The 26,253-nt window shown below is 51.2% G+C and overlaps 4 protein-coding genes across 5 annotated transcripts in view; 1 reads left to right on the top strand and 3 right to left on the bottom strand.

Moving 5' to 3' along the window:
- The window catches only part of PAK2 (p21 (RAC1) activated kinase 2), a 42,162-nt gene extending 37,385 nt beyond the window's left edge, over positions 1-4,777 (bottom strand). The window contains exon 1 of the mRNA XM_033068821.1: positions 4,701-4,777. The gene's annotated coding sequence lies outside the window, so the exon portion shown is untranslated. The remainder of the gene's footprint in view (positions 1-4,700) is intronic.
- A 3,303-nt stretch (positions 4,778-8,080) lies between these two features.
- On the bottom strand, positions 8,081-13,223 carry PIGX (phosphatidylinositol glycan anchor biosynthesis class X). Its single transcript, XM_033069273.2, has 6 exons — positions 13,157-13,223; positions 12,558-12,621; positions 12,005-12,137; positions 10,969-11,182; positions 9,645-9,745; positions 8,081-8,640 (listed from the first exon to the last, which is right to left on the bottom strand). Exons 1-6 carry the CDS (start codon positions 13,221-13,223, stop codon positions 8,497-8,499), a joined length of 723 nt encoding a protein of 240 aa, XP_032925164.1. The 3' UTR covers positions 8,081-8,496.
- Positions 13,224-13,380: 157 nt separating this feature from the next.
- CEP19 (centrosomal protein 19) lies at positions 13,381-16,067 on the top strand. The gene is made up of 3 exons (XM_033069298.1): positions 13,381-13,481; positions 14,781-14,954; positions 15,188-16,067. Exons 1-3 carry the CDS (start codon positions 13,400-13,402, stop codon positions 15,547-15,549), a joined length of 618 nt encoding a protein of 205 aa, XP_032925189.1. The 5' UTR covers positions 13,381-13,399; the 3' UTR covers positions 15,550-16,067.
- Positions 16,068-19,169: 3,102 nt separating this feature from the next.
- On the bottom strand, positions 19,170-24,705 carry NRROS (negative regulator of reactive oxygen species). Of its 2 annotated transcripts, none has more exons than XM_033068802.1 (4): positions 24,627-24,705; positions 22,348-22,458; positions 21,771-21,894; positions 19,170-21,556 (listed from the first exon to the last, which is right to left on the bottom strand). In XM_033068802.1, exons 3-4 carry the CDS (start codon positions 21,876-21,878, stop codon positions 19,598-19,600), a joined length of 2,067 nt encoding a protein of 688 aa, XP_032924693.1. In that variant the 5' UTR covers positions 21,879-21,894; positions 22,348-22,458; positions 24,627-24,705; the 3' UTR covers positions 19,170-19,597. The 2 variants fall into 2 exon arrangements, with proteins under 2 accessions (XP_032924693.1, XP_032924692.1); XM_033068801.1 differs by lacking the exon at positions 24,627-24,705 and adding an exon at positions 23,173-23,246.
- Between the last annotated feature and the right edge of the window lie 1,548 nt (positions 24,706-26,253).

Genomic DNA, 26,253 nt, shown 5'->3' with positions numbered 1-26,253 from the left:
ATGGTCACGTATTTTTGTGGAAATTAATGCCAGTAGGTGGATTTCATGTCCTGGTAAAATCTCAAGCACTCAGCTTATTTAACAGAAGTATAAAACACCAAGTTTACCTTTTAAGTAATGGTTTTGAATTTTAAAAGTTGTTCACTTTCAAACATTAACGTAACCTACTAAACAACTGGTTATTTTTCACCATAAAGCAGATAATTCACAAGCTGAAGTCCCTGCCAATGAGCAATTTCCACAAGAATCTGCCCAGCCAGGTCCTGCCTGGAGCCCAAATCCCCAGATCCCTTTAAACAGCCTTTTGCTGTAGACAGGCTTAGGGGAAAGATCTGTCATTCTTCCAGTTCTCACTTTACTGGAGACCTTTTCAAAAGGAAATGGGTGAGATATTCAAAGGTGACTTTAAAATCATCTTCCAGAAGCAGCTTTTTCTTGCTCTTGTCCAGGAGCTATCTCTGCTAGCTAAAGCAGTTCTAAAATGACTGTAAATGAAAAACTAATGTAATGTAGAGTAGAAAACATCCAATTTCTAAACTAAACCCCACACTGTCAGATAACCCTAATTTTATTGATTAAAGAAGCTGTGGGAAAGCTGACAGTGGGTACACTGACACACATCCAGCACCTAAACAGGAAGCAGAAAACTTCAGGGGAGAAAAAAAGGAGAAGTTTAACTGGAAAACCTTTTCAGTGCATTTCCATTTCTCACTACACCTGCCAGCTGCCCTCACTCTGATTCACACGATGTTAAATCCCTCTATTAACAATGGACACTAAATCACACTCACCTCTGCCCCAATATGTTGGCTCCTACAGAATTAAAAATTATTAACCCTGTCTACTCAAAGCAACTCCTTTCAAGGTATAAAACAACTTTTGCTAATTAGCTGAGAGAACAGCCCTGACCTAAGATTCAAATATCACTCAGCTTTGAGTGCACCAACACCAGTGCTGGGCTCAGATCTTTTGGGAAACAATGACCTATGATTATACAAAGCTCCCATGAGTATTAAAAAACTGTATTTCCCTAGTAAAATGTATTCATTCAAACAACTGTAAGCACCAATTAGCAGCTGAGGTGAAGATTTTTAAAAGCATTTTCAAATTCACAAACAGAAATTAAGATCTATCCATCTGAGAATGTCAAAATCCACTTACTTTGCCTGAAGGGAAAGAGCTACCTCACCAATTTTGGGAGCATTTCAATATACTGTAACCTTTAGAGAGTATGAGGAATTCCTATTATGAATTCACAGTGTATCTAATCAAAATTTATCTCAACAGAAAAACTGAAACTCAGTTTTAAGTCATGTTCTTAACACTTACATCCCTGCCTGCCAGGTGAGACATTTTCAAAGCCTAGTTAATCCCCATTTCCAGCTGAGAAAATGGAAAGAAGCTGAGAAAACACTAAGAATGATCCACTTAAAAACCTGGCAAGTCAGCTAGAGAACTAGGACCAAAACCAGCATTTCCAGCTCTCAGTGACAGACACTGCCCACTACATCAGTCAAAATACAAACACTGAAGTGTGGATTTTCCCTTGAAAGGAAACTAATTTTACAGCTTTAGTTAAAATCATGCTGGGAGCTCTCACAAACCTTGAATAGTGAAGTAAGGCTGGAATTAAACCTGAGCTCCATTTGCACTTCATACCTAGTGGGTCTCTAGGAGATTTCTTCTCACCTGACAACACCTACTACTTCTTACCACCTGTGCATTTAAATGCAAATATGAGCTTTCAAAAGTCTTATCGAGCTCTAGACACAGGAAAGCACAGCAGGAAAAGAATCCTGAGGCTGCAGTATTTCCTTGCTAAGATGAACCAGTGCCCTGCCCAAGGGCTGCTTGTCCTTTGCCCCCAGGTGAGTGCTCTGAACTCCTCTGTTCCCACCCGCCCCTGGGAGCTGGCAGGAGATGCTGCCTCCTCCATGGTGCTTTCCTGGTCAAACCGCCCTTGCCAAGAGGCAGAGCCAATCCAGCTCGGCATTAATTGGACTTTATCTTTCCTTGGAGCCAGCCTGGCAGCTCAGCCTGGCACTCAGCTGACTGCTTATCTCTGGGAGGACAAGTGGCAACGTTCAAGGCACCTGCAAAGGTTCAGTCCCCGGCACTGCCACAGTGGGTACAAAACCCCTCCAAGAGGACACCGTGCCCTCGGTGCCCAGGCACAGACAGTCACGTTTCATTCAGGTTTAGGAGGGAGGTGCCTGCATGGAAACTGAAAGTGGAGCATGGTACAGCCTTGCTGAATCAACCCAAGCCTGAAGGAGTGCCTTTGCTTTGATCACATTTCCAGGGAAAGAAGGGAAAGCTCCACAAGCACCTTCAGCCTGTTCCCAGCTGCCAGCAGAATCAGGATGAATGCAATCCATGGTGCCTGGCTGCTCATGTCCCCTCCTTGCCCTGGCTCTCCCCAGCTCCAGGCCTCTGCTTCCACCTCCCCACGAGTGCCTCGGAGATGCAGCTCCCTCCCAGAGCTGTGTCCCGGTGTGGGAGCCAGGACTGGAGCTCTGCTGGTGCCGTCCCTGGGCCGGGCCATCCGGAGCAGCCTCTGTGACTCGGGGTTGTTTGCAGAACAAAGAGCTGCTTCACAGACACGTCAGTAACTCTGTGTGTTGTGAGGAACGAGAAAATACTGGCACCAACCTCAGAGCCCAGAAACCTCCCATGAACAAAGCAGATAAAAGGTGGAAAAACCCAAACAAAACCAACCCAAGACAGATGTGAGTGCTCTGGAGCAGAAGTATCTCACTAAATAACACACAGACCTAGACACCTTTACTTGTCACAACAACAAAACCTGCAGCATCAACCTTAATTCTGAAGTCATTTTGAAACCAAAGGTGCTTGAATAATTTCCCCCCTTAAACACAATCAAAATGCTGACCAACAACAACCCAAGCACACTTGGGATTTTAAAAGGGTATTAATTTAAAACATGCCCAGGATTGGAGCTGCCTTAGGTGGCTGAAGCATCCACCCACCCAGCCCAGCATCCACACAGGAAGCACGAGCAGGTGCCTCCAGGAATAAACTGGCCAAAGGTCCAGGCTGTATCCCAGCACAGATTTCATCCCAATCAATCAGCCTCTGACAAGCAGCTGCCCAGCAGAGCCAAGCCTCAGATGGACTGAATACATTGCATGGTGATAAAAAGTGCAAAATATACAGAGAGAGCCAATACTCCACAGTTAACAGCCTGATATTTTTGTTTTAACAACCACCTCTGTACAAAGATGAGCCAAATTCCACATGCAACTCAGCACAGAAAATCCAAGTTACTCTCCCTCAAGCATTTCTGTTCTGGCCTCCAGAACTGCTATATCCAACTAGTGAACTTTAGAGTGAGATTTTTCCTGCTTCTAAAATACATTGCCCAGAACATTTTGTTTAAAGTGCTCCTACTATCTCAAAGATTCTACTCAAAAACTTGTAAAACAACGACTTTGCATTTTTGTATTTCTATTTTCCTTCTATTTTATTTCAGTCTGTAATGACCAAGGTGTTCCCTGGTAACATATGCTTTAACCTGCCACCACAATATCCCCGTAAGTTAATTACTTTTGTCTCTAAAATGAACAAACTGAAGCACAAAGTAGTTAATCCCTGTTTTTTTTAGGGAGATATCACCCCAGGACTCGTATTATGAGGACACTCCAATTGCAAAGCAAATCCCAGACTCTATAGAGCACGTACTGCTTTTTGAAGTATTAAAAAAAAAAAAAGGCAAAACCAGAGAAAGACAGAAATTATAAAAACTTGACAATACACCATGTTTGAATTGCACCTAGCAGTGCTGTTACTGCAGGACCTCCACAGCAATGTTTATGTTATATATCCAGACAGCACTGGCCGTAGGGCAGCTCGTGAACTGGTTTATTTTGGCTACAGCAGAGCGCAGCCTTGCTCCTCGAAAGCAGCTGATGAACTCTCTGCTCCCACATCAGCCTTTGGGCAGCTGCCACATGGACCAGGCTAGGTCCAACTTTGCTCACTCCTCACTGCCATTTACCTACAAAGAGTGCATTTAGACGGAAAAATAGCAAGAAATTGTTCTCTGCGAGGGAGGTGAGGCCCTGGCACAGGGTGCCCAGAGAAGCTGTGGCTGTCCCATCCCTGGAAGTGTCCAAGGCCAGGCTGGACAGAGCTTGGAGCACCCTGGGATAGTGGGAGGTGTCCCTGCCCAGGGCAGGGGTGGGACTGGATGGGATTTAAAGTCCCTTCCAACACCGACGATCCTACACTTCCGTGATTCTGACCCATCCTGCTCGGCTTTGACGGGACAAACACGGAAAGCAGCCTCAGCAGCAGGGCAGAAACACGGGAGCTGTGAGAGCAGGCGGGCCCGCGGAGCAGAGCTTGCAGCGGGACGGAAGGACGCGGGCAGCGGGGCTCTGACAGCCGCGGGCCCGGGGCGGGCGCTCCCGCCGCCCCTCTCGGCGGGGCCGGGACAGCCGCGCTCCCCCCGCGCTCCCCGGGGCGCTCCCGGCAGCGGGGCCGAGGCGGGGCCGCCGGGGCCCGCAGGAAGCGGGGCCGAGCGGCGGGGCCGCGGCCGGGGGCGGCGGGGCCGGGCCGGAGGGAGCGGGGGGACAGCGAGGGGCGATCCACGCCCCGGGCGCGCCCGCCGCAGGCCCGGCCCGGCCGGGGCCGCACAAAGGGCGGGGGGCGCGGCCGGCAGGTGTGAGCGGACTCACCGGGTGGGGCGGCGCCGCCGCCTCGGCGGACGGACGGAGGGACGGACGGAGCGGGGCTGAGCGGGGCGGCGGCGGCGGGACCGGGACCCGGCGGGGCGGCGGCGGGGCCGGAGGGGAAGCGGAACCGCCGCGCGTGGCCACTGCCCGCGGGGGCGGGGGCGGGGCGGAGCGTTGCCGCGGGGGCACCGCCCGCCGAGGCCGGAAGCTGCGTCACCGCGGGGCATGACGGGAGTTGTAGTCCGCTCCTTTGCAGATGGGAGAAGTCTTTAATACCTATAAACTACATCTAGTACTTATGGTGATTTATTGATATATTTTTATTTATAAAAAATATTATATTTCTCTGGACCAGATTCAGAGAAAAATAAGAGAGCCTGACAGCATGAAAAAAATTTATATATATATATTATAAAAATTAATACTTATTTTCTAATAAAGTTTTCTTTTATAATATTTAATTTAAATGTAAATATATTTATAATAAAATATATTTCTTTATAATAAAAATTGTGTAATATGTTATGTTATATAATGTTATTGTATCTATAAAATACATTAATATATCTATTATATATAATACGCTATATATCTTGTATATAATAATATATATCCCATATGTAATAATGTTATGCATAATATATTACATATCACGTTGTTACATTTATTATATAATACATATGAAAATATAAATTTCGTTTATTATATCATATATTATATATATTGTTTTATTATTTATATTATATATTACAATACATTCTAAATGTCTATCATTTCTCTTTTTCTAGGCTGTTTGGATCTCTTATTTTTCTCCTCCCACCAACCCCTCAGTCCTTCTCAGGGGTCCCCATCACTGGTGACAGGCAGGACACAGAGCAGCTCTTCCTGCTGCCACTTCCAGTGGCACAGGGCCCCAGCTGGATTTGCAGCTTCCAAGAAATCCAGTAGGATACAGCTGGGAAAGCAGTATCTGTGCCCTCAAGGCTTCCCCCCAAAATTCCTGTGATCCATTTAATCTTCCATATGATTTTTCCGAGGTTCCACCTGCCCAGGTTTGAAGCAACATCCAATTTTCCTTTTGGAAGGAGCAGGACACACAGCAGGCAGCTCCTCTTCCCCAGCTCTGGGGGAAAGGATCCACAGACACCTCAGTCCTCCATGCAGGCCCAGGCACATCAGAATTTCCAGCTTCTTGGCTGTCTGCTCCCTCTCTCTCCACAAAACTCTTGTCCCTGCAGATGTGCCCATTCTCCAGGAATGGCATTCCCAAGAGACCCTGCCGTGGTGCTGAGGTGGCTCTGCTCCAATCCCCTGTGAGCACAGCCACCCTTTCACTTCTCTTTCCATGTCTACTGCTTTCTCTTTCTGACTCAGCTCAGCCACAGCTAATCCACCTCTGCAGCACCCCTGCAGAATCCACAGCAGCTTTGTGGCTTCCCCCTTCCCTTGGCTTTACTCCCCATCCCTTCTCACTCTCTGTGCTGCCTCAGCCTTGTACCCCAGCCCCTCTCAGCTCCAGCCCCATTTGCATCCTGACTCCCACCCTCTCCCTACCCAAGCACAGCTTTTTAAATAAACTAAGAGGGTTTTTCTGTATTTTTTAATACCCATTTTTTTGTGATTCAGAAAGCACTCATCTTTAACACCCCATCCCCTTTCCCTTCCCTGCTCTGATTCAATCCTTACACAGATAAAGGATGGGGATGTTTGGGTCCAACTTTTGTGGCTGTGTTTTCTTGCCAAGAGCTCCTGAATACCTCATTCCTGTCTCCAAAACTGCCAGAATTTTCACACAGGCCTTACAGCTCCTTCTCTGATCTCTGTGATCTCTCTGGAGCTGGACTTGAATCCTCCTGCATGGCACACCTGCTAAATTCTGTGCTGGCTTAGTGACAGCAGTTTCTGCTCTGAGAGAGAGATTCACTGGCAAATTCCTTTTTAATTAACACTGCTATGATTATCAGACTTATTTACAGCTTGTAAGAAAAAATGTGTCTGCTATATTTATAATATGAGTGCCATGGATTTAAAACCAGCAAATATCTGCCACAACAAACCCCTCCCCCTTGTAAAGCTCTGCCATTCCTCTCATATTTTACATAAATCAGAATCAATTACTTAGGTTCAGTTGATAAAGTGATTGATGGCAATCCTGATATATACTTTTCTTCCATATTTTTACCACCTACAATACTTTTCCTCGTTTGTCCAGAGGACATTCCCATTCCCTTTCCCTAGGTTTTGTGAGGGAGATTGATTTAGCTGAGGGATTCAATCTGTGATTTTCAACTGGTGTTAAAAAACAGTTCTGGCTATCCAAGGGTCAGGCTACAAAACAGAGTTACCTGCACAAGACAGAGCACAGGAACAAATTCAGCCCTGGGAATTAAACATCCCACTTGGACACAATCATACAGTGCTGGTCCCAGTGCTGACAGCTCAAATCTCTCTTTGATTGCTTCCAACCTGCTGTGGAATTCACTCTGTTGAATTCCAGCAGGAGAAAGATGGCCAAAGGACCCTCAGGCTACAGCTGGACATCAGTGAAAGGCTGCACACAGAGCCAGGAATTTTCACACACACATTCACCCAGATTACCTGCTTTGACTCATTTACTCGAGGTTTATCGGGAATAAAATCTACCAGGGGTTACTGTGAGCTCCCAGCGCCACCTGCTGACAACTGGAGACAGCAGCCGAGCTCTGCCACTCCAGAGCCTCTCTGCTTTTCCATTAGGTAATTTCCTCTGCATTTCCTTCTATTTATCAACTGTCCTGGAGACTGAATGTAGATCTTCTAAATATTTGCTTCTAGTCACTATCCTGCCCCTCACTTTCATCTACTATGAGTCTCTTTCCACTTATGAAATAGGGTGAAATTTCTTCAAATTTTCTAAACTCTTTCAATTCTGACCAATTGTTCAGCCTGGAGAAAAGGAGGCTCAGGAGAGCCTTCTGTCTCTCCACAACTCCTGACAGAAGGTGGAGCCAGGTGAGGGTTGGGCTCTTCTCCCAGGGAACAATGGACAGAACAAGAGGAAACAGCCTCAAGCTGTGCCAGGGGAGGTTCAGCTTGGATATTGGGAAAGGCTCCTCTCAGGAAGGATTGTCCAGACCTGGCACAGCTGCAGGGGCAGTGGTGGAGTCCCCATCCCTGGAGGGATTTAACAGAGTGGATGTGGCACTTGGGGATGTGGGTTAGGAGTCCATGAGTCCACTCAATGGTCTTAGAGGGCTTTTCCAACCTTAATGACTCTGATTCTAATTTGGCCAAGGGCAGCCAATCCCTCACAGTGATTAGGATGGGAAAGATTATTGATGTGCCCCAGGTAGGCACAGAATGACTCTTCACAAATTCATACATAACCCATCTGCACAAGAAGCTTCAAATTCAGAAATTTTAATGACTTGATCATGTTTTCCATACCCTTAATAACCAATCCCTGAGTCAAGAAATACACCTCTGTAAGAGGTAGCACTACATTGGAAGCAGACTCTGGGCCAGGAGGAGGGAATAGGAACCCTAAATTCACTCCTGACTATTGCCTCATTGCTCATGGCAGTGCTTTCAGCTTTTTCCTACTCCCCATCTGCTTTGGATATTGAAAACACACCCAAAATGTCTTCTAGGCTGTGGAAGGCATTTGTAAGCATTATGAGCCAAAGGAACTATAATCCATTATGGAACCCGTGCACCCCCTAAGATATAAATAACAGTAGAGTAGGATCCATTCAGGAATCCAGTGCAATATCCAGTTAGTTTTGCTGCATGGAGGTCAGACATTCCATATCTCCTCAGGTCACTGGCAGAAGTGTCCATACTTGCAGGCAGCAGCAAGGATCAGGCCAGAGCAGAGCCCTGTGGTGAGCAGGGTCAGGACACACACCAGGGAACTGTGCTCCCTGAGCCCCACAGGAACCCTCAGCATCAATTCCTCATATGCCTACAAAGAAAAATAAACATATAACACACGTTTCACCAGCTGTTTCTCTTTTACTGCAACCAAGAAGTTCAGGAGCCCTGATTTAATGAGCCCTTGGCTAAAGCTTCTTTTGAGATTCAATATCAGAACCAGGATGGGAGATCCACTGCTGCACTGCACAGCTCAGGAAATGGATCTGCTGCCATCTGTATCCCTGTATCCTTGCTCCTACTCCAGCCACTGAGGGTATGCATGGAATGCTGCAAGGAGAGCAGCTCCCAAGGTGAGCTCAGACCACTAAGCAGACAGATTTCTCTGAAGTGAACTGCTTGGTTTTTCATGGATACAGGAAGCTGCAAAATGTTTATGGGCAGGAGCTACAGAGGTCTTCACTGTCTGCAGGCTTCTTAAATATAGGAAGGCACATGTGTTACAACAACAAGAGATTATTTTAGTATATAAATCAGTCTAATTTCTGAATGTTTGCACTACTGTGGCACTTTTGAATATCAAAGACAGTTATTGGTCACACTAAAGAGCCAACTTTCCTTGATTTTGAACACAATAAGAAATTTCACCTTTTCCTAAACACCTACCCAACCAGGTAACAACCAAGAAAGTAGAAGTGGTCTTTTTTCAGGATGCTACTCCTTAAATCTTTGCAGTTTTACCATTACTTTAGTTAGATCATCATCTTCCACTTTACTACTCCTCTGAAGCACCAACGTTGTAAAGACTTTTTAAATTTAACCACTGCCAATTATATCCTAGGATTCCAAGTAAACTAATAAGGGGGAAAAAAGGTAAGGAGAGCAGCCATGCTAAAAGGCCAGAAGAGCACAATCACTGTAAACACAGCAGAAGGGCAGGATGACCCCCTCTAAAAACCAGTCAGAAAGGAGCCTAACAAATTGGGAACCACCCAGCTGGTCTTTTAATGATTAATTCCTGTGCTATGAAAGGTGTTAATCACAGAAAAAAAAAAAAAGCAGTAGTTGTTAAAAAGAATCAGAGGGAGAACTCACAGGTCTGTGCTTTGTTCTGTGCCACTGACAGGGTCTGGAGTTGTCAGATGAGCAGGGAGTGTCCACTTCAGCAGGTTCCCAGCACTCTGCAGACAGCTGACCTAGGAAAGGCATTTCTGTATCACCAGGAGCCAGGCAGGATAAGCAATCTGGCCTGCAAGTGTTTTCTAAATAAAAGGATCTTTTCCCCCACAACAGCTCAACAGAATCTATTCCCTGGGAGCAAAGTGGCAAAACACCCTGCATGGTCCAAGTGATGCTGGACAGTCCTTGCTGTGAACTTTACAACTCTTCCCTTCCTGATACAGCAGGCACACAAGAAACAATCTCATCTGTGTGGTATCTTGGTCCTTCTGTCCTCAACAGGGCAAAGAATTCCTGGTTAGCCTGCAGACCCCTCAGCTTTAGCCATGCAGTTAGAATTTTCCCCTAAATAAGTAACCAAAATAAGTAAGGATATTTCTCTTATCCTCCTGTCAGCACATAAAAGATCTCTCTTTCAGTACTTTAAACCCTTTCCCATTAATCATTAATAATAAAGGTTTTCCTGCTCATAACTAGTAAATGTGGCAGAAACCCAGAAAGATTTAACACCCCTTTTTTAAGTGACTGGGTAGTTCTGCCTGTCCCTAGGCTTATCCCAGAAAATCATAACTCAAATGATGTACAAGTAAAGAAAAAAGGAGTTGAAAATCATTAGTGTGCTTGATTTGGTAGGGATGATTTTGTGAAGGGCCACAAAATTTGTAACAAAAATATAGGATTTCATTGTTCACATAACATTAAATATTAATTGTAGTGGATATCAGCTTCTTGTTTAATCAGAGTTTGAGACTCCAACCATTCCAAGCTTCAGGCAGTTTCCTACATTCCCCCTTCATACAAGGGAATGCAGCAACAGAGTGTTAGAAGCCATCAGAATACTTTGATTACTCTAAACAGGTGACAGTAGCTGTTGAACACACCCTGCACAGCTCCAGCTGCCAAGAGAAAAGCAGTCAGAGCAGGGGCCTTTGGCAAACCAGCTCTGCTAGGATTGTGACAAACAGGGATCGTGACAACTGCTACATCTTGGGCTGGAAGAGCCCAAGCAGCACAGGGGTACAATAGCAGCAGCACAGGGGTACAATGGCAGCAGCACAACACAGAGCAGTCTCTGACAACCCCCTGCCTTTGGGTTGAGCTGCTTTGAGCAGCTCTCAGTGAGGAAGACAATGAGGTCTTTATCAGGGCCGTGCCTTCTGCTTATGTCCATGCAGCTCCATCTCACACACAAGCACATCCCAAGCTCAGGATTGCCCAAGAGCATCAATGAGAATCTCACTGTGGCAGCAGCAGAGCAGCACCTCTGGGCTCTCCAGAACAACCAAGGCTTCCCCTGTGCCCTCGGCCGGGCGGTGGTACCGCGCGTGCACGGGCACGGCGGCGCGGAAACAGCGGGAACAGCGCGCGTCCGGCTCCAGGAACAGCAGCAGGAGAACAGCCCTGGCCACGTACTCAGGAGCCTCCACGTCAATGACATCAGGAAATAACACTGCCTGCAAGCAGGGAGAGATACAGGTGTGGGTGTGATGGAAATCTTGGGAGCCTCCACGTCAATGACACCAGGAAATAACAGTGCCGGCAAATGGGGAGAGATGCAGGCATGGTTGTGATGGAAATCAAAAATCACTTCCCTCATTCTAGCACTAAGCTTGATTTTGTGGATGATCAGGTTGTGAATTCCAGCCTTAAGCTGTTCCAAAACACCTTTTCCAGACTGTCTTCAATGAGTGATTCCTGTGTGTGGAAAGCTGACAGTGTCACTGTGCCTACAGGCAAACCTGTGAAGCATCAGCTCAACAATGTGTGTCACCTGCACCTCAGGAGCTGCCCACAGCCTTTGCATCCATGTTTTATACAAATGAAACACCTAAGCAGATAAAAGCCACAGCTGTTGCACATCTCTCTACTCAAAATGTGAAGTAAAGACTGGAAAGCAGCACAGAAAGCTGGGATGAAAATGAAGCTGGGAAGCTGCTCAGTCCAAACACACAGCACATGACTTAGAGCTCACCAGCTCTCTGGGGGTTTCCCTCCCACTTTCTGAACCCCAGGCCCTTTTACCACAGCTGCTCACTTGGGGCTAAGAGAGGAGTAGCAGCTCCCTGGTACATCACCTGTGTGTGACAGTATCAGAGCACAGGGCCAGGGATTGCAGAGCTGAGCTACACAGAGACACCAGGAAGATTACATTGTTTGGAACCTCCTTCCAGGAATTAACCACCTTGGTTCAATGAGGGCAGACATTACAGCTCTGTGAGTCCTTACCTGACTCACAGCCACATTTCCTGGCATTGGGAGATTCTAAAACAAATTACCTTTGTTAGATTGTGCTGCTGCAGCGTTGCCAGCTCGTAGGGATCCACGTAGATTCCTGGTGGCAGACGCATTTGAGCTGCCACTGCACATCCTCCTGCATCCTCCCCCAGCTCTACCTTCACCAGCAGGTCCCTTCAAACAGCAACAGGAGCAAAAAAATTACACCCACACTTCAAAAGTCAGCACAAGACCCCCGAGGGACATTTCTCAGATGAGACAAGAGGCAGCTCTCACACTGTGTGCAACTCATTCTGATCACACTTCCCTGTCAGCCTTCTTCACCTCAACTCCACATGCATGGCCAAAAAAAAATTTCACTTTTGTTAATGTCTCAGAACCACCAATGGCCTCCATAAAAGTTTTAGAAAGGGGTCTCCTATTTTCCCTCCAATGCAGCTTGTAATCCCTTGATCCTGTTAATATATTCCTGACACATGCCCAGGGATCACAGCCCAGGGAGTTGATACAACTGCACATGAAAAGAAGAGAAGCTTCTTCCAACAGAAAATCCCATGGCACGTGATGCTGATGGAGGGCAGGGAGAGGACTCACCTGTGAAACCCTTCTTTCAGGAGCTCCTGTGTGACAGCGGTGTCCCGACAGGCTGCCTGCACATCTGGGGTGACACAGAGCCAACAGTGTAACAGCACAGCGATCACAGGGGCTGGCAACCTCAACGAGTGAAGTTTTATAACTCATGAACGCCTCAGCTGCAAATCCTCCCCCAAAAGAAGGGACGCAGTATTTGACTGCTTCACTGGCCGAGTCATACTTCCCAAAGCCAGAGTGACAGGATGGTTTGGGTTGGAAGAGACCTCAAAGCCCATCCTTGAACACTTCCAGACACGGCTTCTGTGGGCAACCTGTGCCAGAGCCTCACCACCCTCACAGGGGAGAATTCCGTCCCAATAACCCATCGATCCCTGCCCTCTGGCAGTGGGACACCATTCCCCCTTGTCCTCTCACTCCTTCCCTTGTCCCCAGTTCCTCTTCAGCTCTCCTGGAGCCCCTTTAGTCTCTGAGAGGGGCTCTAAGGTCTCCCTAGACCTTCTCTTCTCCAGGTGAGCATCCCCAGTTCTCCCAGCCCGTCTCCAGAGCAGAGGGACCGGCCCTGCCATCCTTTCCCGGCGCGCTCTCCCGCGGGCACTCACGGAGGGCGCAGAGCAGCGCGCCCAGCCCGGCCCCAACCCGGATCGGCTCCCGCCGCCCGCCCGCCATGGCGGCCGCTCCGCACGGCCCTGCGCGGGCTGCCCCCAGCACCGCCTGACGGCGCGAGGCCCGCCCGCCCATTGCTCCGCGGGGCCTTGTCCCGCAGGCGTTGGTGAGGGCAGCCGGAAGAGGGCCTTCGGCCGAGGGGGCCTTTACCGCTGGGGCTCGGCGACGCCGGCGGAACCATGGCAACCACCCAGGGAGGCGGGACCGGCCCGGAGGAGGAGCTGGAGGAGGAAGAAGAGGTGGATTTCTGTGCCGCCCGAGGTGAGGGGACAGGTCCAGAGTGTAACGGAGACAGGGGGCTGCTGGAGCGGGTCTGGGGGAACCTGCGGAGATGCTGAAGGGCCTGGAGCATCTCGGTGCCCAGGAAAGGCTGAGGGAGCTGGGGCTGTTCAGCCTGGAGAGGAGCCCCAGCTGAGAGGGGCCCTCAGCCCTGGGTGTCCCTGTGCATCCCTGTCTGTCCCTGTGTGCAGGGAGGGTCAGAGCAGGGCCCAGCAATGAGGAACGGGCAGGGACTGAGCCCAGGAAGCTCCACCTGGACATGAGGCAGAACTTTCCTGGGCAGTGCCTGAGCCCTGAACAGCTCCCAGAGAGGCCGTGAAGTCTCCCTCACTGGAGATATTCCAGAGCTGTCTGACACAATCTGGGCTCTGGGATGGAGCAGGGAGGTGGCACCAGGTGAGCACTGTGATCCCTTCCAGCCTGGCCCACTCTGGGAGGGGCAGGAGGGACCAACCCGGCCCAGCCCCGCTGCCCTTCGTGCTCAGAGTTCGGGCCTCGGCCGCGCCCCCCGAGGGCAGAAAAGCGGCTCTGAGCGGCACCGGGCAGGCACGGCACTAAAGCACCCCCGGCTGTGCTGCCGAAGCGCTGGAAGCTGCCGGTCACTCCGACAGCGAAGGGCTCAGCCCTATTACCGAGAGATCCAAACGCTGTTTCCCGGAGATCCAAAGAGCCGCTCACGTTTGTGTTTCTCATCTTCGTAGAATCCTGGAATGGTTTGGGTTGGAGGGACCTTAAAGCTTCTCTCATTTCACCCTCTGCCATGGGCACGGACACACATCACGCTCCTCCAAATCCCCTGCAACCTGGCACTGGAAATTTTCACTATTAAGGACATTAGTGCATGTTTGAACTATTTCCTATGTGATTTTTTACAAAAGAGGAAGTGTTTCCAATTCTGCCTCCAAGTAGCTTTCCAACATTACTGTGATTTTTCTTGATTTTTCGTGGAGAAATACATTGATTTTTTTGGGTTCAAATATGTTACTTTGCCCGACTGCAGTCTCTAGGGCAGTTGAAGATCACCTTCACATTTGACATATTTTCACTCATTTAAAACCAAAATAAAAGCCACACCTGCACTCAGTGATGTCGACTGAGTGGGAAACAGGATGTGTAGCAGATCTGGATTTCTAAGTCCTCTCTAATTTAATTTCATAATTCATTTCCCTGGGCTTTAAGGTCCATTCTGACCCAAACCACTTTGGGATTCTGTGAACTCCTGATGAAAAGACCAGCACTGAGATACCCTCCCACTTGTTTTCCTTTTCCCCTGTTTGCCAGGGAGTGCTGCTGAGGGCTCTGATGGAGCTGCAGGTGATGCTGTGATGACTTTCAGCGCTCAGAAGTGCGGGATCTGCTTCCAGCCCCCATCCATCATCCTCATCTACAGAGACAACAGCCAGGACAAGACTCGCCAGCGCATCATGCCCGTCAGGAATTTCTCCAAGTTCTCAGGTGAGGGATTAATTCCTGTAGCAGCATTGTTGGTAACCATGAGTACCCTCCTAGCAGTGAGCAGAGAGGGGCTGTGCTGGGGTAATGTTGTCTCTCTGAGGAGCCCAAGGCTACATCTCAACCTGGGCAGTGACTCTCTGAGCCTGGAGGGTTTGGAGAGACCCCCGGGGAGGGTTTGGGAGATGATGTGTGTGTGGGAAGAGGTTTGCTGCAGCTGTGTTGGCTCTCCCCAGACTGCAGCAGGGCTGCTGAGCAGCTGAAGAACAACCCTCGGCACAAGCCCTACCTGGAAGGGGTCTCGCTGCGCCAGCTCCAGAAGCTCTACAGTTTGCTGAGAGGTCATTTGCAAGGACAGAGCCTGGCTGAGAGCTTGCAAAAGTTTCAGCAGGAAGAGACCATTGACCCAGAGGAGGATATGAACAAACTGGATGACAAGGAACTGGCCAAAAGGAAGAGCATCATGGATGAGCTCTTTGAAAAGAATAGGAAGAAGAAGGATGACCCCGACTTCGTTTACAACATTGAGGTGGAGTTCCCACTGGATGAGCAGCTGGAGTCCTGTACTTGGGACTTGGAGTCAGATGAAGAAATCTGATTCCAGACAAAGATGGGCAGTTCAGAGACAAATTTCAGCAGGCCAGCCAGAGAGAACAATGTCATCATGCACGCTCTGCCCCACGTTGGCTCAGGAGAACCCGAGGTGCCACAGCAATCCCAGGCTTGAGTGAGCTTTGTTTAAGAAGCCAGACTTGATTAAATGGAAACTGGGCAGCTGAAATTGTTGGTTGGTTTTAGTTTTTTCCTACATGAAAGAATTGTAAATTATTTAATGTTTCAATTTTTACATTTCAGTCAGCTTTGGTTGAAAATGAAGCGTTAAATATTCATGTGCTGAAGACACTGTTAAAGCTGTACTGTACAAATAGGATGATTATTATTGCCTGCTGGGAGGTTAAATATGTATCAGTCATTCTGGATAAATCAACTCTGCATTGAGAATATTGCTCTCACATTTCCCTAGCAATGCTTAAATCTCCAGTTTTAGCTTACACAAAAATGAATCCTTTCGTGTAAGAGAAGGAATATCTTAAAAATGAATTTGTCTTGAAAGTACTTTTGAAAACAGTGATTTCAAACTGCTGCAATGGGATGGTTGGAGAATGTGCTTAAAATATCCAAAAAACAGGGTGGTAGAAGGTCAAAAGCTGGGGGTGGTTTAGAGTGAGACAAACTCATCCCACTGAAGGTTTTAATCCAGCTGTCTACCTTGGCTGCTCTCTGTACTTGTATAAGAACTGGGGGACAAAGATTAAGATTCTTTGAGAAATTTTACAACTCCAAAAGCTTCCTGGGTTCTGGCTTTTTGAATGCAGGCAGCTGTGAGGGCTGTGTGTGAGATGGGTGTTATCCCAAACTGAGGGGCCTCAATTAACTGCTGCCTGACATAACTAAGAGGAGTCACTGGAGGAGCAGCTGGAAGAGCTCTCCTCCTACACCCCAAAATGAGAGCTGCTGCTGTGAGAAACACAGAACAACTGTCTGTTAAACCCCAGTGCTTTGCCTTCACTAGAGAAGATGAGGGAGCTCATGCTTGGCCCAAGGGGGTCTTCAGTCAGGACAGAAATGAAAGCTGAGGCCTCACTTGCCAAAATTTAAAAAAATGTAAAGGCTGACTCAGCTCTCCCAGGACCAGAAAGGGCATGCAGGGGTCTGGCACAGGCCTTGCCTCAACAATTGTAACATAACACAGAAAGATCTGCCACTTGGGAGGGAGAGGGCCCCTGGGAACCTCTCCTCCACTCCCAGCCTACCCCCAGCTTCATCGTGGCCAGGCTCAGAGGATGTGGCCTGTGCCCAGCCCCAGGCATGGCCTCCTCTCCAGTGAGGGCTACGTGAGGCCAAATGAGAGCCTGGATCATGAGGTTCCCACTGCCTGCCCCAGACCTTCAGCATGGAGCCCTACTGGTATTCCCAGTTTGGGATCCTCTGTGATCTTGACAGGAAAGCACTTCACAGCCAGCTTTGGATCATGCATATAGACATGAAATAGGACAGATCCCAAAACAATCCCCTCAGCAGCCTCCTGGCAGAGCACATCCTACCAACCACAGCTCTGCACGTCACTCCCACTGATCCTGACCTGCCTGGGTCACCCATGCACACCGTGACATCTGCATTTGAATGAGGAACATTGTGGGACAGTGTCCAGAGCCTTGCTGAGGCAGACAGAATCCACCACTCTCCCCTTGCCTACAGATCCATCCATTCCATCCTGAGGAAAGCAGGTTGGACAGGAATAACTGAGCCTCAGCAGACCATGCTGACTTCTTCCAGCCACCCTCTTTTTCTACAATTGTGCTCCAAATAAAGAACATTGATTCCACTGTTTTCCCCACGTGAAGGTGACTGCCCTGTGCTCTCTGGGGGGGCCTTTTGGCCATTACTGAAGCTGGGTGGGACCCTTGGCTTCTCCAGTCACCCAGGACCTTCCCTGATCAGCATGACCTTGCAAAGATGGTGAGAGCACCTTTGTAAGGACACCACCACTCAGAAAGTGGAATCTCCTCTTGCTGCCCTGACATCCCATTCTCATCACAGCTCCAGGTGAGCCCTGGCTTTCCAAGCACTGTGATGAGGGAATGTTGAGTACCCCCATCAGCCCCATACAATTAAAAATCCCCCCTTTTTATCTGTGCCCAGGTTCCTCCCTACATGTTCTCCCATGGCTGCACCCCACACCCCACACCAGATGGAGCAGCAGCAGTGGCTGTGGAGGTGGGGAAGGACACACATCCCCCTCCAAGCCCAGCCCAGCCCCAGGGACAGGGGAGCTCATAGGGGCACCCGCTCACCCTGCCAGTGGGGAGATGCCGGAATGCAGCTGGGGGACACAGCAGGGATGTATTTATAAGTCACTGCTGGCCCCCTGGGTGCAGCTTACGGGCAAAAGAAGGGTTGAAAGAGGCTGAGGGATTCCCCAGTTGGGGCCTGCTTTGGTTTTGGCTATTTCAGTCTAAAATTGGGGCAGAAAGCGGTCATTTCCGAGCCAGATCTGACAGCTGGGTTTCCAGAGCCTTCACTGCATTCAGCCCCAGTGGAGCTGCTGGCTGGTTTAGCAGGGTCTGATCATCCATTTTCCAGCCTTGCACAGCCACCAGCCACACCAGGCTCTCCCATGACCCCAGTCCCACACCTGTGCCTGGGAGGGGTTTGCCCTGCTGCCAGCCTTGGCTTCCCCTGCCTGCACCATCCCAGCATCCTCCCAGCCCCACTCCAGCCTTGGGCATCTCCCTCCACCACCTCCCAGCACAGTTCCTCTGGGTTTGAGCCCCCAGCACACCCCACATCACCAACTGATCACACCCAGGCAAAGACAAACCCCCAGAATTCCCACTCCAACGCTGCTGCACACTTCCCTGTGCCCCGTTCCCACTAAACACATTTCACTAGAAAAACCGCAACAGTGCCACAGGAATAAAGCCACTCCACTTCTCAGAAGGGTTTTTGAGTTAGCACAAACCACCACCACTTCTCCTTTCCCCTCAGTGACCCCCGAGGAACAGAGCAGCACTTCCCCAGGTAGTGCTTGCTGCTCTGGGATAGCTGGGTGGAGGAAACCCCCGGGCACTGCGGGACAACCGCCTGCAGGAGCGGGGCTTGCAGAACAAGGAGAAAGGATTTCTCATTTCCTTTGTATGTTTAATCCAGCAGTCACTGGAGAAATATAAATCCATGATAAAATATCACCAAGGGATAGAATTTACTCCCCTGCTTTTCAATCAATATTTCCCTTTGTTGCAACTTGGGCTGTTTTTAATGGACTTTTCTAACCCAGACTGTGACTTAGTGAAGAAACAACACCCCAAAATGTGTCTTTCTGCCCTGCTGACAATGCCTGCCTTTATCAGCACACACACATGGTGCATGATCAGGGTTGCCTGCAGTTTTGGCAGTGCTGGCAAGAGCAGGGTGGAAAGCTACAAGAGACCCTTCTCCACAGTGCCCAGGTGATGTTTGCTCCAGCCTGGGACACTTTGTGGAGGTTCAGAAGGAGGTTTCAGAACTGGAGGACATTTTGAGTTGGCTACAGGTGGGAATAAATAAAAGGAACTGCCAGAAGTGGGGGAGAACATAGTGCTGGAGAAAACCGTCACAAAATCCCAGAATGGTCTGGGCTGGAAGGGACCTTAAAAACCCATCTGGTTTCACCCCCTGCCATGGGCAGGAACACCTTCCTCTAGATCAGATTGCTCCAAGCCCATTCCAACCTGGCCTTGAGCACTTCCACAGGTGGGCATCCACAGATTTTCTGGGTAACCTGTCCTGGCCTTGAACACTTCCACAGGTGGGGCATCCACAGATTTTCTGTGCAACCTGTCCTTTCAGCCAAGGAATGTTTGATGTCATGTCCACTCAGCTCTCACCACCAGCTGAAGGCTTCTGCTGGAAACATCTTCCTGAGGTTTCCCAGTGCTCCATCACCACAGCCTGCCCCCCTTGGGTACCATTAGGGCAGCTCTCCCAGCACCTCCTGTCCTGCATCCATCAGGTTTCCACCTTGACCACCTCAGAGGGGTTATCACCTGTTCTCCTGACCACCTGCTATTATTGACTATTCCCAAGCCCTTCCTCTTCCTCAGCCATTAGTAAGGGTTGGACACCCCGCACCGCGTTTTCACCATTTTCAGCAGCCTCTCCTTGAGCATGAGGAAGACAACCACGACGGCCACCAGGAGCGTCAGGCAGGTGGGCAGAGCCAGCACCAGGTAGAGCAGTGCCATGTCTGCCGTCTGCCAGCGGCAGCTCTGCAGGACGGGCTCGGGCAGCGCTCCGGGGCTCAGCGTGCGGGATCCGTGCCTGCAGGTCACCTCCCTCCCGTCGGGGACACGCAGCCCCTGCAGCTGCTGCAGGCTGTCCCACCAGCCCAGCGTGCAGCAGTTGTAGGGGTTCCGGCTGAGGTAGAGCTCCCGCAGGCTCCTCCCCAGCGGCGCCTGTGCCACATCCAGCGGCAGGGCTGGCAGGCAGTTGTCCCGCAGGTCCAGGCTGCGCAGCCTCAGCGTGCCCAAAGAGCTGGGCAGCACGGCCAAGCAATTCCCAGAAAGGTCCAAGCGCACCAGGCTGCTCAGGGCAGAGAAGTCCACAGCGGTGGCAGAGAGGCTGGTGTTCCTCAGAGACAGCACCTGCAGCGTCAGGAGAAGGTCCTGCAGCCAGCCCAGGTCCCCAGCCAGCACCTGGCGGTTGTCAGAGAGGTCCAGATGCATCAGTGATGTGCCCTGGAAGGGACGGCCACCCATCCCCTGCAGACCACAGCCGGCCAAGGAGAGGTGGCTCAAGGTCTCCACACCCCTGATGTCCACACAGGAAATGCTCTCAGCCTCACCTGGCTGAGGACAAAGGTGAACCTGGTTACGGCTGAGGTCCAGGGTAGTGATCTTCCTGGTGTGGGTGAAAATCCCAGGAGGAAGAGCCTGCAGCCTGTTGGTGCTGAGGTTGAAGAGCTGCAGGTTGGGCAAGATATCCGCATTGCCCACCTTCACCCCCAGCTCCACCAGCTTGTTCTGGCTGAGATCCAGCTCTGTCAGCATGGCCAAGGAATCCTCCTCCGACAGGTGAAATGCTTCCAGGCAGTTCTGGTTGAGCTTCAGGTGGGTCAGGGAGGGCATCTGAGCCAGGAAATCATCTGGCAGGCCCCAGACCTGGTTCTGGCTCATGTCCAGGAGGCGCAGGGAGGAGAGGTTGTTGTGGCAGAGCTCATCCCACAGCCTGACCGTCGTGATGTTGGTGGAGTTGCCATCGATGATCAGGAACTGCACGGTGACGTTGGCCAGGGAGGTGCCGTTGGGGAGACGCTGGTAGAAGCTCATCCTGTTGTCCTGCAGCAGCAAGGAGCGCAGCTTGCTCTGCCGGGGCAGCACAGGGAAGAACAGGAGGCGGTTGTGGGACAGGTCCAGCACCTCCAGCTCAAAGAGCTCATCACTTTCCAGGGTCAGAAACCACTCAATGATGTTATTGCTGACATTGAGCACCCTGAGCTGGGTCAGGCCAAACCCCACCAGACATGGGAGGTAGTTGTAAGCTATGTTGAGGCTCTGCAGCCTCTGCAGCCCTTCAAAAGCATTGTCAATCTCAAAGATGTAGTTCTTCTCCAGGTTCAGCTCCAGCAGCTGTGTCAGGTTTGTGAAGATGGATGAGTCCAGCCTCATGATGACATTCCTGGCCACAGACAGGGACTCCAAGGAGGAGAGGTTTGAGACTAAAACTGATACCATGTCCTCCCTGAGCTGGTTTCCAGCCAGATCCAGCATCCTCAAGGCCGGCAGAGCAGAAAGAGCAGCAGCTGTCAGCGAGTAGTTGGTGAAGAGCAGGTTGTCTGTCAAGGAGAGCACCTCCAGGCCTTGGCTGCTGAGGAAAGCACCAGGCTCAATGAGCTCCAGGCGGTTCCTGGTCAAGCTGAGATGCCAGAGCTGGGGATACAGGAGCAGAGAGGCATTGCCCAGGACCCGGATAGTGTTGTCATCAAAAAACAGCTCCTCGGTATCGCCTCGAAGGTTCCCTGGGATGGAACTCAGCCGTCTCCCAGTGCAGTCCATGATTCTCTGCACCTGAAGGAAGAGGAGAATATATAACACCACCGTGGGAGGCAGGAGATGAAGAGGGAGATGTATGGGGAGAGGCAATCTGCTTATTGCCTTGGCACATCAGTCCACTCCAAGCCAGAAACTGGGATGGAGAAGGTCTGGAGATGCTGAGTTGCCTGGGCTTTGCCAGGCAGGACCAAGCACTCAGAGGGCTGAGGGTTCACCAGAGAGGACTTACAAGCTCACAGCCCCCAGGAGATGGTGCCCAGGCTGCGTCCATCCCGCTTCCCCATCCCACTGCCAGGAGGAGAAGCAGCAGGGAGAGACCAGGGAGCGGAGCCTCCATCTCAGTGGTGGCACTCCTGTGGAGAGGGAGGCAGAGGTGAGGAGTCAGAAGCTGCAAACTGTTCATCCCAAAAGGCCCAGGTGACCTGGGCTACCATGAGCTGTCCATGGAAGAAGGGGCACAGAGCCTTGGCACTGAGCTCACCCACCCCAGCAGAAGCCCTGGAGGGGCTGCCCCAGTTTGAGCCTGGAAGGCAGAGGAAGAGCAGGGGTGGGGGTGGCAGCTCAGTCCCACCTGGGGCAGCACACAGGGGGAAGGCACTTTCAGCTGCACAGCTGCTGTGAAGGCCACTGAGCTGCATCCTTCGAGCAGGGTGTCCCCCAGCAAGGCTCATGTGCCCCTCTTGGCACCAAACACTCCCCCAGGGGACACCAACCCATTCCCCACCAAGTCCCCCCAGTGCCCATCCCTGCTGGACACCCTTCCAGGGAAGCAGAGCCTTTCCAGCAGGAGCTGCCCCATGACTGACCTGGTGGGACCGGAGCTGACGGCATTTGCATCTGGGGAAAAGCTGAAACTCAGGCAAATGAGCAGCGAGGGCTCAGCGAGTGTTTCACACACGGCACTTTCACAGCTGCCACTGCATGAAGGAGAAACAGGGTTATTTTGGGCAGCTCAGGTAGCCAGAGCCTCACAGCACAGAGAGAGCAGGACATGTCCTGGGCTGTCTCCTTCCTTAGGACAGCCAAGTGTTGAGCTGGTGCCTTATCAAAGCAGGATTTATTACTCTGGGGGAGATGGAGGGGTAGTCCCCTTTCCCCAAGCTCTAATTGACACACAGCACCTTTTACCCTCTCAAGTCCTCGGAGTCCAGCAGCAACTCATACCCAACCCAGGCACGGTGGCAGGAAAGAGACCTTGCTGTCCTGGACCTTGGTCCTTGCAGCACCCAAGGAATGCCAGTTTTGATTCTGGCTCCTGAACCCCTCTGCAGAAATTCTGACTTTCCTTCACCCAGCTCAGCCTTTCCTTGGCTTCTTCCAACACCAGCAGCACCTCCACCCTCCCAGTGCTCCCTGGAGCTGCTGGGATGGCACCTGCCCAGCCAGGAGAGGAGGCAGCAGCCCCGGCAGGAAACCCTTGCCCGCAGCCCTACACCCGAGCCCACATCCAAGAGCTCTGGGAGCTCCCGGCGCGCTCCCCACGCTTCACAGCAGCCCCAGCATGGGCCCACACAACCACAGCTCTTCGAGCATGGGCGTTGGTGACACACAGCCACCACAGGTCCCCAGACTGGCACAGGGAACCCCCGTGGTGTTTCCCCCAGCACAGGGAGCGGGGTGCAGCTACTCACCGCGTGGAACGGCGCGTGGTCCATCCTGCAGCCCCTCAGGGGCGTCCTGGGGCCGGGGGTAGGGGTGAGCCGTGGGGTCTGTGTGCCACCCAGGGGTCCCTGTGCCACCCAGGGGTCCCTGTGCCACCCAGCGGGGCCGTGTGCCACCCGCCTCTCGCCGAGCACCAATATAGCCTTTGCGGAAGGGGCCGACGGAAACTGCAGTCACATGGAGGCAGCGAGCGCGGCCCAGCTCCGCTCGGTGCTCTCAGCGCTCCCAGCCCGGGTCATGCACTCACACACTCCCCAGCAAGGAGGAACCACAGGGCCCAGGCAGGCAGCGAGGGGCACAGGGGGTCACGCAGCTCCTGGGGACGAGCCTTGCACGCCAACTGCTCTACACGGCTCGGGGCTTCGGGACACAGAGATGGTCACTGCGGGTGGTGCTGCCCTCACAGCCGTGCCACCACTCCTGCAGGATGGAGAAATGCCACCCCTGCATGGCACCTATTCCCACTGTGTCCCTCCAGACCCCTCTTACCTCCAGCACCCAGCTCAGGGGTTCGACAGGAAGAAGGTGCTGGTATTTATTTCCTGCTGCATCCCAGGTCAAGGCTGGACATGCCCAAGGTGTTGAGTCCCCAGTAACTTTGGATGCCAATGCCTGTCCCTCACATTAAGTGAGATTCAGGATGCTCCTATCTCTGCTCCCAGATCTTCGGGTGTCCTGGGGCTGCTCAGGATTTCAGCAAGCCCAACACCCAGGGCATGAGTGAGAACCACCCAGATACAGAGATCTCCTGGTGCTAGTCCCTGTGTGAAATTCAGCAGAAATAGCTTTTCCTGCAGCTGCCAGGAAACAAAGATCTCCAAGGCAATATGCACAGGGAGGTCCTCTTCCTCCTCACCTTCATCTACCCCTGCTCTCCATCTCCCCACAGGGTCCTCACACATCCCCAAGTCCCCGGCAAATCCAGCCTCTGAGGAGGAAAACTTTGCCCAGATCTACCTAGCAGGGAGAGGGTTCAAAACTAGGGAAAAAGGATCCAGCCCTGCAGCAGGACCCTGTCTGGGATCAGCAGGTCCATGCTGCACATGCTGTGGGTTCCACAGTGCCATTGGGATTTTACAGAGTTGGGACATCCCTGCCAGACCACGTGGCCCCCAAACTCCTGAAACCAGCAAAAATGACCAGGGAGAGAATTTTCTTGCCTTCCCCCTAAATTTAATCTCTTTTCTGGGAGGAGGCTGACCCATGTCACTCACAAAAAAGCCCTGTGGTTTCATTTCCTCCATTTTCAAGGAAGTTGGACATATAAAAATCAAGAAGGAGAAGAAAGAAGCAAACAGGAGTGGCAGAAGCTCACAGAAGGGCAAAATTCCCATGGCATTGCTCAAGGGCACACGAAAGGCTGAGATCAGCTGATGACCACAAACTCCTCATCCCAAACCCTGCCCACACTCTGACCCCTCACCTGGTGCTTGGAGACACAGGAGCTGGCAGAGCTGTAAGACTTGGGCATCCTCAGCTGTGACTCTGCTCTCTGGATCTGGAGGCTCCTGGGACACCTTCTGATGAGATTCCTTTTTATGGTGCCACCATCAAGGTGATGCCTTGGGGGTCAAACCAGCTTTCTCCAGCAGGAACTGGGAGAGGAAACAACCTGCTTTGTTCATTCCCTGCTTTGCCCCCAGCCCATCCTCAAAGCCAGGGCAGTGTAACCCCCCTCCCCAGCAGCACCAGGGGCTGGCAGAGCCCTGCAGGGTCCATCCAGGTTTGCCCCACCCCACTGTCCCTGGAAAGCAGCCTCACTCCAGGGCTGACCCCACGGCTCCGTGCTGGGGCATCGGCAGCAGTGCTGCTGCTCTTCACACTTTCCCCACATCCTGCTTCTGAAAAAGTCCTGAAGCTGCTGCTTGGTCCCCTCCTTTTCCTTCCCTCACACCCCCACCCAGTCCTCTCTTGATGTGTGCTTTCAGAGGGGGTAATTAATTTTTTTATATCAGCACAGTGAAGGGACAGGGTCTGAGGTGCCAGGAGCTGCTCCTCTGATCAGCCCTTCAGGAAGCTCCAACGCAGCTCAATGGCACAGGTGGGTTAAACTGAAGGAGATTCAGCTGCTTGGAGCCGTGTCCAAACGTGCAGCTGCAATTCCTGCAGCTGTAGGAGAGGACTGGGAATCCCCTTATGGTTTTACACCCAGTGAGCTTCTTCCGTTCCTCCCACCTCCTCCTCCTCCCAACAATCATTTTCCCTTAACAACCTTCAAACTGTCTAACACAACCCTAGAGCAAAGCTGTGATAAGAGGGCAGGCTCCCAGTTTCTCCTGGAATGCACCCAGCACAGGACCCTTGGGAAAGGGGAAACTGCACAGGAAAGAGCAACCCCCTCACTGAACATGTGTTTTCCTGCAGGGAATGTGATTTATTCTCAAGTGGAAGCAGCAGAAGGGTCACTCATGGTTCACACAGCAGCAGGACCTGGTGAGTGGGGAAAAGGGAAACAGAAATATTTCTCCATGGGTTTCTTTGACTCCCACTGGGACGGGGGACTGGCTAGAATTTTAAAAATGGCTCTGCAAGGGATGATGGTGCAAAGCATCATTAATTTAATTTATTTTATTTAATCACCTGCTCAGGATAAAACAAGGGAAGCCTGTATCTCAGAAGCTGCCAGCAGGAGTAATTGCCTTTAATTTAAGAGGAGCTATGAAAACAAAAAACAGAATTTGTTCCATAGGCAAAAGGGAAAAGCTAAAATGCAGAGTTTGATGCCTGAAGTTTAAACTTGAGCTCTGGAGTTTCATCTGGCTGAATTTCCCCATGGAAATGCACCCAGTTGAACCCCAGGGGGTAGAAAGGGAAGTGTCCCATCCCAGGATGGTGACACAGGAGCGTGGGCTCAGAGAGCCCCAGTGCTGCAGCAGGGCTGGAGCTCTGCAGGAAGCACAGCTCCCCTCAGGGCAGTTCCTGCAGGGGAAACCAAGGCACAAAAATCAAGGATTTATAATCAGCCTCAAAACCGTTTTTTCCCCCAAGCAGTGGCCAAACCACCTGCCTGCTGCTTTACCTGGATCCAAGGAGAGGTGTGTGCCAGCTCT

The sequence above is a fragment of the Catharus ustulatus genome, chromosome 10 (assembly GCF_009819885.2).
Source record: "Catharus ustulatus isolate bCatUst1 chromosome 10, bCatUst1.pri.v2, whole genome shotgun sequence".
NCBI classification, from domain to species: Eukaryota; Metazoa; Chordata; class Aves; order Passeriformes; family Turdidae; genus Catharus; species Catharus ustulatus.
The sequence above is the reverse complement of the archived record's forward strand: the minus strand, read 5'-3'. Positions and strand labels throughout refer to the sequence as shown.

Bases quoted from the DNA above. Each gene is read 5' to 3' on its own strand.
- PIGX (XM_033069273.2), bottom strand. From the start codon at position 13,223: ATGGCGGGCGGGCGGCGGGAGCCGATCCGGGTTGGGGCCGGGCTGGGC. The intron at 11,183-12,004 runs GTAATTTGTTTT...CCCTGCTTGCAG, and splicing joins AGCAGCACAATCTAACAAAG to GCAGTGTTATTTCCTGATGT. The intron at 9,746-10,968 runs GTGAGATTCTCA...TGCCTTTCCTAG, and splicing joins GCTGCTCTGCTGCTGCCACA to GTCAGCTGTCTGCAGAGTGC.
- CEP19 (XM_033069298.1), top strand. From the start codon at position 13,400: ATGGCAACCACCCAGGGAGGCGGGACCGGCCCGGAGGAGGAGCTGGAG. The intron at 13,482-14,780 runs GTGAGGGGACAG...CCTGTTTGCCAG, and splicing joins GGATTTCTGTGCCGCCCGAG to GGAGTGCTGCTGAGGGCTCT. The intron at 14,955-15,187 runs GTGAGGGATTAA...GGCTCTCCCCAG, and splicing joins GAATTTCTCCAAGTTCTCAG to ACTGCAGCAGGGCTGCTGAG.
- NRROS (XM_033068802.1), bottom strand. From the start codon at position 21,878: ATGGAGGCTCCGCTCCCTGGTCTCTCCCTGCTGCTTCTCCTCCTGGCA. The intron at 21,557-21,770 runs GTAAGTCCTCTC...CTCTTCCTTCAG, and splicing joins CTCCTGGGGGCTGTGAGCTT to GTGCAGAGAATCATGGACTG.